This window comes from Amphiura filiformis, chromosome 5, assembly GCF_039555335.1.
Source record: "Amphiura filiformis chromosome 5, Afil_fr2py, whole genome shotgun sequence".
NCBI lineage: Eukaryota > Metazoa > Echinodermata > Ophiuroidea > Amphilepidida > Amphiuridae > Amphiura > Amphiura filiformis.
This window is the reverse complement of record NC_092632.1, coordinates 61,281,649-61,294,656: the sequence shown is the minus strand read 5'-3', so window position 1 is coordinate 61,294,656 and position 13,008 is coordinate 61,281,649. Positions and strand designations below refer to the sequence as shown.

At 38.6% G+C, this 13,008-nt stretch overlaps 2 protein-coding genes across 3 annotated transcripts; one reads left to right on the top strand and one right to left on the bottom strand.

Annotated features, from left to right (window-relative positions):
• Window positions 1–240: 240 nt before the first annotated feature.
• On the bottom strand, window positions 241–4,440 carry LOC140153479 (uncharacterized). Of its 2 annotated transcripts, XR_011859112.1 has the most exons (4): window positions 4,345–4,440; window positions 2,199–4,236; window positions 1,316–1,381; window positions 241–693 (listed from the first exon to the last, which is right to left on the bottom strand). XR_011859112.1 is itself a non-coding variant. In XM_072176241.1 (2 exons), exons 1-2 carry the CDS (start codon window positions 4,363–4,365, stop codon window positions 3,034–3,036), a joined length of 1,224 nt encoding a protein of 407 aa, XP_072032342.1. In that variant the 5' UTR covers window positions 4,366–4,440; the 3' UTR covers window positions 2,114–3,033. The 2 variants fall into 2 exon arrangements, 1 of the variants encoding a protein (XP_072032342.1); XM_072176241.1 differs by lacking the exons at window positions 241–693; window positions 1,316–1,381 and having other exon boundaries at window positions 2,114–4,236.
• Window positions 4,441–7,134: 2,694 nt separating this feature from the next.
• LOC140151927 (uncharacterized) lies at window positions 7,135–10,029 on the top strand. Its single transcript, XM_072174237.1, has 3 exons — window positions 7,135–7,311; window positions 8,160–8,413; window positions 9,357–10,029. The coding sequence occupies exons 1-3, from the start codon at window positions 7,274–7,276 to the stop codon at window positions 9,917–9,919; spliced, it is 855 nt and encodes a 284-aa protein (XP_072030338.1). The 5' UTR covers window positions 7,135–7,273; the 3' UTR covers window positions 9,920–10,029.
• Window positions 10,030–13,008: the final 2,979 nt, after the last annotated feature.

Here is a 13,008-nt window from a genome sequence, read left to right as displayed (position 1 = left end):
TGAAGCAAATTAGGTATTGACTTTCACACTTCAGTACAAAGGTAGCATTCTCAAATCTCATCAGAATAATTATACATACTTGTATATCATGTAAGTCTCCACAAGTTAATTAAATTAAGAATACAGGTATTCAAAGTATTTTAGTGGTACTACACCCTTGATAAATTTTGTGACTAATTTTGCATTTTTCTCAAACAATAACAACACACTGGTAACAAAAATTATGTATATTTAGGGCCAGGAATCCAATTACTTCACTGAAATTTCACAGATTCAAAACAAGTGGTTCATACATGTAATGATGTAATAATATGTTAAGAATCATAAATAACGTGCCGCTTGTCTGACAGTCCGAGTCACTGAAATTCCAGTGTAGTAACTGGATTCCTTGCCCCTATACATAACTTTTGTTACCAGTGTGATATTATTTTTGGAGAAAAATGCAAAAATAGTCACATAAATTAATCAAGGGGTGTAGTACCACCTTAATCATACCTGAAATACTTCTGTGTCAAAATGGAGGACAGACAGTTTTTTTAATTCATTAAGTAGAGACTCATGTGGTGCATTGATCAATGACTCCATACTTACACACCATTTACCTGTCTTGCCTCCGGGTAGTGCAAGGTCGGCAAGATTTTACTTACATTTATATGCTCACCAGCTGTTCCGACCACCGAGTGTTGTTACACACTACAGTGGTTGGCAGAGGGAGAAAATGGGAAGAAACAAGTGTTAATAGAATCAACAATATCAAACAAAAGCCAATGCTGGCAAGTCAACTTCAACATGGGTATACTCCCCATTTTTTTTTTTTTTTTTTTGTAATTTTTTGATACTTTTTCTGTTTGGATATTTCTATAATACAATTTAACTATATTTACATTGTGGAATTAAGCACGTCCCTGATGCAAATATATTAAAAATGACTAATACGGTACTTCAATCTTGTTGTAAGTCCAGTGGTTGGACTCCAAAACCACTAATTTGTTAAACATGAAATACGACTGTCATCATCAAAACTTGGTTAACGTGCCAACATCAACTTGCTTAATTACATCCGACATCCGTAATAATCTGTTGTCATGTACAAAACGCTACACTATAACCTGCACTATAACTTGGCTAATTAGTAATTATACATCAATAAAATTGCCCAACGACTGCGGACTTCAAAGTATATCCCATGATGTTTTTACACAATTTACGACTGTAATATGTTTGTTTTTACACAATTTATGACTGTACAAATGCAATGACATAAAAATAAACGACATTAGGCCTAAATTCTTTTATACATCGAGTAATACTTTACCATTTGAAACGGGCGTGGTTGTGCATGCGCATAGCTGAAAGCTATGCTGCTGCAGTGAGATGCTGCCTGAAAATGGAACAGAAACTCATTTTGAGATTGGTTTCTTGCTGGCAGTCTCTACAGAAAATCACTGATTTTGTGGAAGAAATTTGTGTGATCCAGGAACTGTCTGCATGTTTAAAACAGCCCCTGAGAATGAGGGGGGGAAAGCCCACTCACTAAGATTTGTCTTGTGTCCCCAAAGAAAGACTGTCCAAAAAAGGGCCGATTTAACACAAATTTTCTTTTTAATTTCCACCCTGATTTTACCTGAAAATTCTGAGGGTTCTGCCATAAGAACTTTCAGTGAAAAGAAAAAGGAAAGGCTTGCACAAGCACAGCACACACACATGTATAAACCTCATAAATTTCAGCTTCTTGCTTGTAAAAAATTTTTTTTTTAACTCAACAGGGATAATTCAAATTTTTTGAGGATACCATGCATAAATTATCACCCCGTATCAGTGATTTTCTGCAGTTACCTTTGTGCATTCAAAATTTAAAACCTAACTTTTTATGGTAATTTTTGGTCGTTTCTTTAAAAGTAACTCAAATTTTGTAAAACTGAATGTTTGTTGACTGCAGTGTTCGATTTACCTGGATTAGCGTAGCAAAATGCTACTCACAATTTTGTAATTGCTACTCAAATCTGAAAGTGAGTAGCATTTTTTGCTACACATAAAAATATACGAAAATCGATCACTGGTTTACTGTATCAAATCAATGAAAGTAGGCCTAACAGTGTATTGTTTGATTTTTTTCAAAGAGTAATATTAAACTGTACAGTAAAACAAGAAAAACATGCTTGCACAAAGGTGTATAAAACACAAAGATCAATACCGACCATTTAGTGTGATGCGAAGTGTGCAGGTGGGTTGTAGGCCGTCAAAGGCCTACAACAGCAGCAACCTAGGATTGGTGGAATTCTGCACTTATCCAACTTTTGTTGTCTTCACGGCACCTGCAGAACAAACAAAAAAGAAACGCCTGAAAGCAGATTTTACATGTGTTCATACAAATTGAATTGCCTTAATATTACAAGTCTCTTTTGAAATCAGAACGATCATATGCAATTTTTATACAGTTGATCAGAATCAAATGTGCATATGACCCTCCTGTTACAAAGTTTTACACAAATTATGTAAGTTCCAAGTTCAACTTCTGTTTAGTTCTTAGTTTCTTCACTCTTCAGCATCTGCTTCAGGAAATCTGTTATCATGGAGTTTAATACTTCTTCCCAGAACACCTTACCGAGTGTTTGAAATGCATACACAAGCAGTTAAGATTGTAAGGTCAGGGAGACACTAACATCATCCATCTACCACAGACTAAACGTTCAAAAGTTAGTACGGTACCGTACATGAAATATATTGACCAAAATGTGTATGTGGGAAGTTCTACATGTAAAATTGAATTCTGATAGTGACATTTTTAGCTACTGATTTTCAAGAATCAATAAATTTGGATGCATTGAAACCCCTGACCTTTCAACTTTGCTGCTTATTTTCTTCCAAATTCACAGTAAGAACCAGTAAAAAGACACAGACCATTGGCAAAATACCAAACCATATTCTTTGTTCCAGAATCCATTTTTGGTTTTTTTCTGCTCCTGACGTCAGTCATCATCACCAGTTCAGCTCTCCACCACTTCTGCTGGGTTGAATACGTAAAATTGCAAATCAAGCAACCACTTCAATGATCTCCTCTTCTGCTGTCACTGCTGCCTGAGCTCTGTTACTGCAGTGTGCACAAAACTCCAGGGACACACTTCCACTACTGACATGCAAACAAACCCCGGCGGTTGCTTCTGCTGCTCTGGTTGCTCTCCGTGTCCGAGGGCGCTTCCCTTGATTGGTACCAACACTCTTCAGTTTCTCTACCTCACACTGCCCACCTACACTTACAACAGTTTGAGGGACATTTTGTCCAGATCTCGTGGCAACCGTTTTGGCGTAACAAGTCATTGGGGGCATTGATGCTCTCGAGTTATTTGCTTTTCTGACTTTAGCGGGTGGACTCTTTAGTTCGTTTTGTGACAAGTGTTGCATGGCCACGTTTTTGACACCTTTGATTTGTTCTGGGGAAGACACATTAAGAGTGTAGTCATGGTCACTTGCAGGTGGGCAGTACTTTCCCCTTATTCTTGGCTCATTCTGCAAGATTTCACTCTCCGACTCTGTTTCGCTTTGCAACAACTCTTGATCCGACTCGGACTCGTAGTGCCGTTTCATAGACAAGTTCTTGCTATTACTTTGTTTTAATGGTGTTTTGTGGGGAAATGAACTATGCAAGCGTAGACCAGTGACGCCAATGTTTTGTAACAAACTCGACAGCTCACTCTGATTAGCAATAACACCTTTCAAATAGCACACTTCTGTCTCCAGTTTTTCAACTGTTGCAGCCATTGTTTTGTTATCTTGCTTTAATGTTATATTCTCTTCTTTCAGAGATTTAATAGATGTCTCAAGTTCTTGCAAATATTTCTTCTTTTTCTGTCTGTTCAACCTAGCCATCAACGCATTTCTATTTAAACCAAGCTCATTTTCTTCAACTGGCGAGGACATGCGAGAGTTTTCATCTGAGTTCTGTCGAGCTCTTACACGCAATTCTTTCCAACCACTGTCATTTATTTCACCTTCTATATCATTATTATCAGAAGTGTTGTCGGGTAACATGTCATCTTCTTGACATCCACTAGAAGGATCTACCGTTTTCATGAAGTAATTTAGAAGGTTCTGCTCACTATTTCCTGGCGGCACTTCAATGATGTCATTTTCTTTGTTGTACTGTTCATCATTGTGTTGCTCGACCCCGGCCAAGTCTGGAAATAGATCCTCCATTTCACTACCGTCGTAGGGAGGACTAAGGCCACTTTCGATGTGCTGAAAAAAGGAAAACATTGCGAACATTAGTTGAGCACAATTTGGGGACAAATTTCAATATATAAATAAAGACATGCAAATAACTTCGTCAGATCAATTGTTACGTACGTTGTGAACAACTGCGGCCATGTTGAATGATTCCCTTTTCAACGTTTTGATAACGTCGTGGCTCGATCACGTGTTGTTGTTGACCTATTAAACTAAGTTTATACTCATCGATGATTGATTGGTTTCTAGCCAATGAGATAGCTTCGTTTTTGTTGTGAAGGGGAAAGTGCGCAATCTCATTGATTAATACTAATCGCTTGTCGCTCAGCGATAGGATATAAATTCAACTGTAAACCACAAGTACTCTCAGGTCGAGTCAACTCGAGTGGGCATGTGGGCGTATCATTGTTTTGTTTGATTGATTGATACCGCGGGGTAACTTTTAATTTTCAGTTTTTAAACCACTGCTTCCGAACAAAAATAATAATATTTCTAATTTTCTCTTTTTTATGACATTAGGGTTCCCTTCTACACCTTGAAGTTGAAAAAGATTTTTTAATAATTTTGTAAGGGTGCCGGTGTCAGCCTAGGGGTTAAAATAGCCTGAACAAAGTTACCCCGCATTTGGGGCAACTTTGGTCAGAGTAGGCCTACATTCCATGAAGAAAAAAAATTCAAAAAATTTGATCTTCGCTGTATATGGGCAAGTTGTTGTTTTTTGTGACATTTGACCCCTTGCAAAATTAATCAAGCACACATTCTTGCTCACAAATATCGATTTTTATTTTTCTGAAAATTTTTTTAAAAATGCTAAATTTCGAGGAAATTGGACATAAGCGGCTATTATTTCTTCCAAATATATTTCTTAACAAATTGACACCAAATATGACTAAAAACAATATTGTTGTACGAAAATATGACCATTTAAAAAAATATATTTGACCGACAAAAGTTACCCCGCTGACCGAAGTTACCCCATTTTACGGTAAGTCTCAAGCCACAGAAGCGTTCAAGTAAAAATGGACAGTGCATTATTTGACTCTCGTGTTTTTTTTTATTTACCCCGTTCCAAGCCTTTGAAAACTTTTTTTAGAGTATATCATTTAAAAGATGCCAGGCCCGTAACCAGGAAGGGGGGGGGGAATCCCCCAACAAAGTCCCCTTTTTTTAAACCCAAAAAGTCCCATTTGCCGTATATAGCGTTTTGTATGCCTTTTTGGTCAAAATCAGCCCAAAAATCCTGGTTACGGGCCTGAAAGGTGCCACATGAAAGCCAAAGAGGTTCCCCCGCCCCCATTCGGCTTGCCAAAAATTACTTTCCCCCTCTTTCGGCTCGCCAAAACCACGGAAATAGTTGCTAAGTTGCCTCCCCCAATTATACCCTTCCAGGCTCATAATTATGCCCCTTAAAAATGAAAAATAAAGTAGGCGTTAAAAATTTCATTGTTTTTTTTTTAAAGGGTAGGCCTATAACAAAATGAAAAAAAAAGGTCACAGCCCCTAATTGTACCTCAAATTTGACCGAAATCTTTTATTATGGAAATAAGAGATTCATAAAAACGGTTTAATTAATTTTCATATTTTCCTGGATGCACTCTGCTGCACCCGATTCCCTGAAGCTTTGCTGAAAGCACTTGCTGAAAACCACAGGCCTGGAAAACCACATCTGAAACAGATATATCGCCCTCTTTGTCATTCTACAATTTGCTAAAAGTTTGTTACATGTAGTCTCTCGGGCCCAGGTAGACTGGCCCCCAGTCTCGGTTCGGTTCCATCTCTGGATAATGTAACAATAAATAATTACGTAATGCCCTATGAAAAAAAATGCCAACTCCCCCCCCCCCCTTATTTTCTTCAATGCCAAAAAACCATTCCTCTTCATCCAAAAATCGACGCCACTAATTACACCCACCACAGTCAACCATGCAGCAATATAGAAATATACTCGTATTATAAGTGAACGCGAAAGTCCATTGAGCGCTGATTCCGAGACTGGTCCAATCTGTTAGAGATCTCACTTCCAAATATTCGTTCAACGAAGCACGGTGATTCCGATGTCAATTACGAAAGCCCCGCCCCAGTTTCAATTCAAATATGGTAGCACAAAGCTATGCCGCGGGATGTGACGCAAGATCGAATGGGACACTTGTCAACAACTGAGAGGTATTGAGCTCAAGTGGCACGCGTCTGACAGACCCATGGTACGCGCAATAATAAAAGGCAACCACTCGACTCGGACTTAGGCCTATTGTCCATATTGCGTACATTATCGCGTGCGGTTTGCAAATGTTTGCACATTATTTAGCTAGGGAAGCCTTTTCAAATATCCCCGCGCTGCCAAGCTGCGTTGATTGGTCGGATACAATATCGTTGTTTAGTCGCTTACACAAACGTTAATGTAGTGAAAACATGGACGTGGTATATAGAAAGATTGCGTGACTCCAAATCCGTAAAAGTGAACTTCCAGCAGTTTGTGGGAGCTGGAAGTCAAATTGCCTACAGACTGGGAGGGTCCGTGTATTGGGTTGATTTTTAATGCTATGTAATCTACATTACCAGTCGTTCTCCACGGACCCGAGGGAGGGTCTAGGGCCCAGGCTGCATGTAGCTCTGGATATTTCTGTATCGCGGATATAGCGAACACACCGGCTGTGAATGAGACTAAGACTTATACGTTGGGGGAATTCCCTAGTTAAATTTAGTTCTAACCTGGGAGTTCGAAGTACTTCCGGGAACTATTAAAACGGAGGGGAAACCCAAAAACAAGTCCAGCATGCCATAGAAAATTCTAGAATTCGTTTCATCCAACGTCATTGGGATTTTCCAAAAACCTTGATCGAGTCGGGGATCGAGTACAGTCATCAGCGAGCAAACATGCAGTAAAACGGTGACTTCGTGGCGGACAGATCAGACTCCTTAGGCCGGCTGGCTAGAATACTCTACAGAATTATAGTCCAAAAGGGAAAGCTACTGGACAGGACGTTCGTAGCTGTTCGTTCACCAACTGAAACTGTACAGTACTTGCAAAGTGTGTGCTTCTAAATTCATTATGAATCATGCAGTCAATGAAGTGGGATTCTTCGTAATGTGAGTATTAATACCAAGGAGCTTGTACATCGTGGAGGAGCATTGTGGCTGTCGCTAGAGCTTAGAGGGGCGGTAATGGGGAGAGACACCCCCCATTCCTAATTTTGTCAGCAAAAATTGACTGTTGTCGGCAAAACCATAGGATTGTCTGCAATACAAGAGTCATATAAAAATTAAATGTGTCAGTGTGGTTTTTTTAAGTTGGGCCGTTGTTTGTAGTTATAAATGCTTGGCGTGAGACAAAGGCGTACCAAGATTTACCGACTACAATGTTCATTTTGACACATGATTATTGGGCCATGGCGCTCGAGAATCTGAAAAGCGGGGGTGAAGGGACAACAAATTATTTTGACGATGCGTGAGATTTTACTCACTTTCCAGCTTTTTGCGTGAGATTTACTACCTAGGCGTGAGATTATACTACCTTGGCGTGAGACCGTGAGAAAGTGACCAAATCTGTGAGAGTTGATAGCCCTGACAACAACAAATTTGCCCGGGCAATTTTGGCAAGAATGCAAACAAGCAGACGCATTCGTATCTTCACTGATTTCCCCACGATAACGGCGCAGACATGTACGCGATATTTCTCCGTGCCTAGTAACTCTGTCAATCTGTCAAAATCATATGGATACATGACTTCACCTCCCGCTGTGGTAAGGGATGGGCACTCATAACTCTAGGTATAGATATGCCTGTGATATTATTTATGAATTGCACCATCAAATTTGGTATAAAAAGGCTGCAAACAATTTTGCAGCATAAATTTTAACAAAAATGATTCAGCCGTTATTTGTGAGCATTTTTTAAATTTGGGAACTGATTTGTTTTCTTCTTTTCATTTTTTCCAGACTAGCCACCTTGCAATTTGGTAACTACATCGAAGCAGTCCCTGCTATTCTTCCTCCTGCTATAGGAACAACAGTCTCATCTATACCAGAGCACCATTTGAAACAATGGGAAGGAAGATGCAACTGTGCACATGATGTGAACCTATATTGCGATGGAGGGGCTAAAGGATATTGCCATCATTGTGGCATGTTTTGTGATAAGAATTTGAATGGGCAGTTTGAAGATGAAGCTAAGTGCAAAGAAATGTGTCCAGGTAAGAAACTATAAAGATATTGAGCAATGCCAGTGTTACTAATTATATGGCTCTCAGTGAGTTTTCTCCAGTTCCTAGCACCACTTACACCACTTTTTTGCACATTATCTTATTTGGTAACCCTGATCAAACTCCTAACTACACATGCGCAAATGACAACCATCAAATATTGTGTATTTTAATCAATTTTGATAAAAATTGGTGAAGCAATTAATGAAAGATGTACCATTTTAATATTGGTAGAGATATTGCTGTGTTAAAATTTTAAAAGATACATACATGTAAGTTGTACTTGAAAAAACAATCTTGAACAACTTCAAACTTTGAACATGAAGAGCAGAGCAAAATATCCTAGAGTCAAATTCCTGACAAAATTCCAATTTCTGTTGAAACTAAGAGAGTAGACATAAAGAGAATAACCCTGTGTGTATTCACCGTATTGGTTTGTCATGTATGGAGACACAAAGAGGTTAGAACCAAAGAGAACAGACTCAGAATTGCATGTGTGTTACACTATGGGGAATTCACCAGTGGCGTGCGCAAAGGGGGGAGGGGGGCAGGGGGGCCATGCCACACACTTTTGTTGGTCATTCGGGGAAAAACGTTAAAAACATCAAAATTTGCTCCTAATCAGACTCCATTCGGGGGAACTGAACAACCTGCCCCCCCCCCCCCACTTTCAATGTGCTGCGTAAGCCCAAAATTTGAGTCTTTGAGCTTGAGCGTTACAAAGGCTTGTATTGGTAGCACTTAACATGTACATGCTATCGGCAGAATGCAAACAAGCAGACATTTTTAAAAATAGATTACCGGGTGCATATGTACACTATGAATGAGCTACACAAAAACATAACTGAGTCTGTTTTCATTGGGTCTCTTTGGTGCATGTGTATCATAAACTATAAGCCCTAATTAGTATGTTTGGCTTTTTTATATTTACCAGCTCGCTATGACCAGCTGAACCCACCAACAACCACAACTCATGCACCAACGGAACAGTCAACAGTGTCTCCTTCATCAAAAGAGCAGTCAGCACAAATGTCTTCTGAAGCTATTGACAAGTTTTACACAGGTAGCGAAAGCAATATCTCTCAGTCGTTCCTCAACAACAGTAGCCTGGCTAGTAGAAGTAAGCAGTATCAAAATTGGGCTCTTCAAAACTGGCGTTGGTTGTTAGGTGGACTGTTCGTTCTTATAGGTTTTGTTTTGATCATTTGCCTTATCAAATATCATAGCCAGATACATGCAATTGTATGTATATCGAAGCTGCCAATGCCAGAGCAGGTCACTGAAGATCCTACCAATAAAAGGGCACCATTGATCTTAATAAGAAATGGTCAGCCTCCCGTCCCACCTGTCCAACAAGATGCTAGTGTCCCGTTAACGAATGGAAATCATTCTTTAGGTCCTTGGCATCTTCGAGATACTATACATGCAAGCTGCGTTTCTTCAGGTGGTGATGCCTCCATTGCAAGAAGTGGTCAGACACTTTCCACCTTTGTCTAAGAATAAAATTGCTTAGTTAATTGCCATACTGAAACATTTTTAATACTAAATGGAAAGAGGTTTGTTTGCAGGGGGGCATTCCCCCCATCCCCCCCCCCACATTTCGTGGCAATTTTCCGCTAAACTTGTCGATTTTGCCCCCCCTGAAATTCACTTTGCCCCCCAATAAAAATTCTTGGTGCTGCCACTGACTGGCTGGGATACTTTGCAGTAATTTTGTTTTGTATAAGTATCTGCTGTACAACTCTGTGGTACTACTAATATTCAATCCAATTCTTCACCAGTGAACTTACAAGTATTTTAGAGTAATTATGTCAAGAATAGTTAGGTAACTTTAGTGTCTGTCCAGTACATGTATTTGTCACTGGTTGCTAATGTAAATGTATCATATGCATAACAACCTGAAGGGAACAAACCAAAAGTGTGATGACTACCTATAAACAAAAGTCCTTTCATCACATAGCTGATCCCCTCCCTCTCTGAAACACAAGTGTGAAATGCTGAAAATTGCATCCCGCAAGATCAACTTTGACCAATGTTTTGACTAGTTTCATGTAAACGTAGTCAAACTTTTTGACCCCACAAAAGGACTTTCGTTGATAGGACATCATCAAAGTTTTGGTTTGTTCCCTAAATATAATCATTGCAACAGTTAGTTCAATCCTTATATTAGTGAACAAATACTAATATTTAAATGAAGCTAAATTTATGACACAACATCAATTTCAATTTTCTTGTAACTTCAAAAGTATTTTTGAAGTTATGAGATTAACATAAATAGTTGATGAATGTGGCATGAACTACTGCTTCATCATATTAGAGTTATAACATTTTGGTAATGTATGCATGTTGTGGTTGTTAGCATTGGTGATTTCAATGGGTGTGAATTGCACATATGTTCAAAACCAGCTAGTCAAAGTGTTCACACTTTGATCAAGTGCAAGCCAAAACTCCACCAGAAATCATTCCTACGAAGCCAGCAATTACTACTCACTTTTGTGGTGATAGCATGCAGTTTGTACAGATGAGATAACTGCAGGGAGGAACTTAAATTGTGTGCATTATTAGGTAAAAGATCATTACAATGCCATCTATGAACAGTTGATCTCACCCTCACACAATTACTTGAGTGCACAACTTGCATCACATTACCGAGATATAAAGTAAATTTTCGAAATTGTTCAGAGTTATATGTCATGTATTGAGCGTATTAGGCCGAGTAAAAAAAAATACATGTTTCTCGTCCACGCCCTCCTCATTTTTTGAAGATTTTTCAAATTTCTTTTTATTTTGTAAACTTTCAGTTATAACTTGATGAAAAAGATGTTTCAGAAGTTGAAACTTATTTTACGGCTTTGTAAATGCATAATGCATCATATAAGAAGAGTTTTGTGATCACTAAAGGGGTCTACCTCTCAAAACAATAAAATAAAAAGGGCCTCCTCCTTTTTCTCAGATATCAATCTGTATGTCGAATACCAGAAATATGGTGCCAAATACAGGTATTTAGCGTTGTTTTCCAATAAAAAATAAAAATAAAAAGGCCCTCATTCTCCTAATTTTTAAAAACCCAGATGAGAAACATATTTTTATTTTTACTTGGCCTTACGAGAATGAACGCAAAATTGGTAATCACGCTGATTGGCTGATCAAGAATCGTGACAACACGACAGTTGAACCATTGGTCATCAAGCATGTAGAAAGGGCGGAGTCTTCACCTCTTCTACGCACTTGATGACCATCATCACGTACCTGGAACTCTGACGAAGTAGGAAATTTATTTTATGACTCAAAATACCAGAGATATACCCCATTTTGGGGTTCCTTTCTTTGGTTTAGTTAGTTACTTTAGCTTTACTTGGCAGGAACTTTAGGATTGGGTTTCATTATAAATCACACAATTTGTCCATATGAATGGTGCCTACAAGGAAATAAAGTTTCTCCAAGTTGACCAGTGATCTATTGGCTATTGATCTGAAGCCAAAGTTGAAAGACCACATGTGATTTTTTTTACCTGGAAAGATCACAGTACATGTACCAGAATTGATCATAATTTATTTCAGTTTGGTGTGCTTGTGTTTAAGTACAGTATATATTATAGTAAATGTTAAATTGGTCAAGCTTGGTCAACTTTGGTGTTGTTTTTGGCGCCCTCTACGGAGGCGCCAAAATATAGGCATGACTTTGTGATTCTTTGTGAAAAGCTTCTAATTTCACTCTTGCTAGATTGACTTCGCAATTGTTTTGCTAAAATTATGCCCAGCTCAGAAATAAAACCACAATTTGCTTGGATTTTATTTTATTATTGTTTTCTGATATGCACAGGATAAAATGGTGAGCGTATATTCTTTGTTTAAAATACAAAATTAGGATTTATAAAAACACCAAATAAATCCTGACCTTTGTATGGGTTCAACCAGTTTACCGTGTGCCTTAGAAACCCGATAGACGGTGGCATTTGACCATACACTAGGATCCACAACATGCTCATCTATCATGGGAACAGTTCTTAAGCCCTAATACATTTGTAGGCCTACTTTCATCCTTTGAAAATTTGGGTACACAAACTCATACTCAAATTTTGCACTATGATTATGTAATTGAGGTTATTGGACTATGCCATTGGGATGAGACTATTGTGGTCCATAGTGATTAGATCAATTAACGAGGACTCTACTGATGGCTTTTGTTTGCTAATTACCATAGAATCTATATAGCGGTTATTGCCAAAGTTGCAATATGGTGGCACAATTGGGCGGAAAACTGTATGCAAACAACACGGCATATTAATTATACATGTTCTACATTGTTGTATTTTAAAACACTGAAGACCAAAATTGATGTTATTGCCATGATTGGATCATGGAGGTAGTAAGCCTACTACAACTCTGGCGGAAATTCGTTGCCACACCAGGGCCACACCAGCACGTTCTGGTGTTAAAAGCACGCAATCGAAGCTAAATATGGGATAGTTCCGTACTATTTTGTATAATAGTTGCAAATGCACATTCAGATTACACTTGCCCTTCCCCCACCCCCCATTTTCCAATGTTGGGAGACTGTAATGTAGAAATGATGACGATTTTGTC

Coding starts and splice junctions, on each gene's coding strand:
- LOC140153479 (XM_072176241.1), bottom strand. CDS start 4,365: ATGGCCGCAGTTGTTCACAAC. Junction 4,237..4,344: donor TGGCCGCAGTTGTTCACAAC/GTACGTAACAAT, acceptor TCCTTTTTTCAG/CACATCGAAAGTGGCCTTAG.
- LOC140151927 (XM_072174237.1), top strand. CDS start 7,274: ATGAATCATGCAGTCAATGAAGTGGGATTCTTCGTAAT. Junction 7,312..8,159: donor GAAGTGGGATTCTTCGTAAT/GTGAGTATTAAT, acceptor CATTTTTTCCAG/ACTAGCCACCTTGCAATTTG. Junction 8,414..9,356: donor GTGCAAAGAAATGTGTCCAG/GTAAGAAACTAT, acceptor TATATTTACCAG/CTCGCTATGACCAGCTGAAC.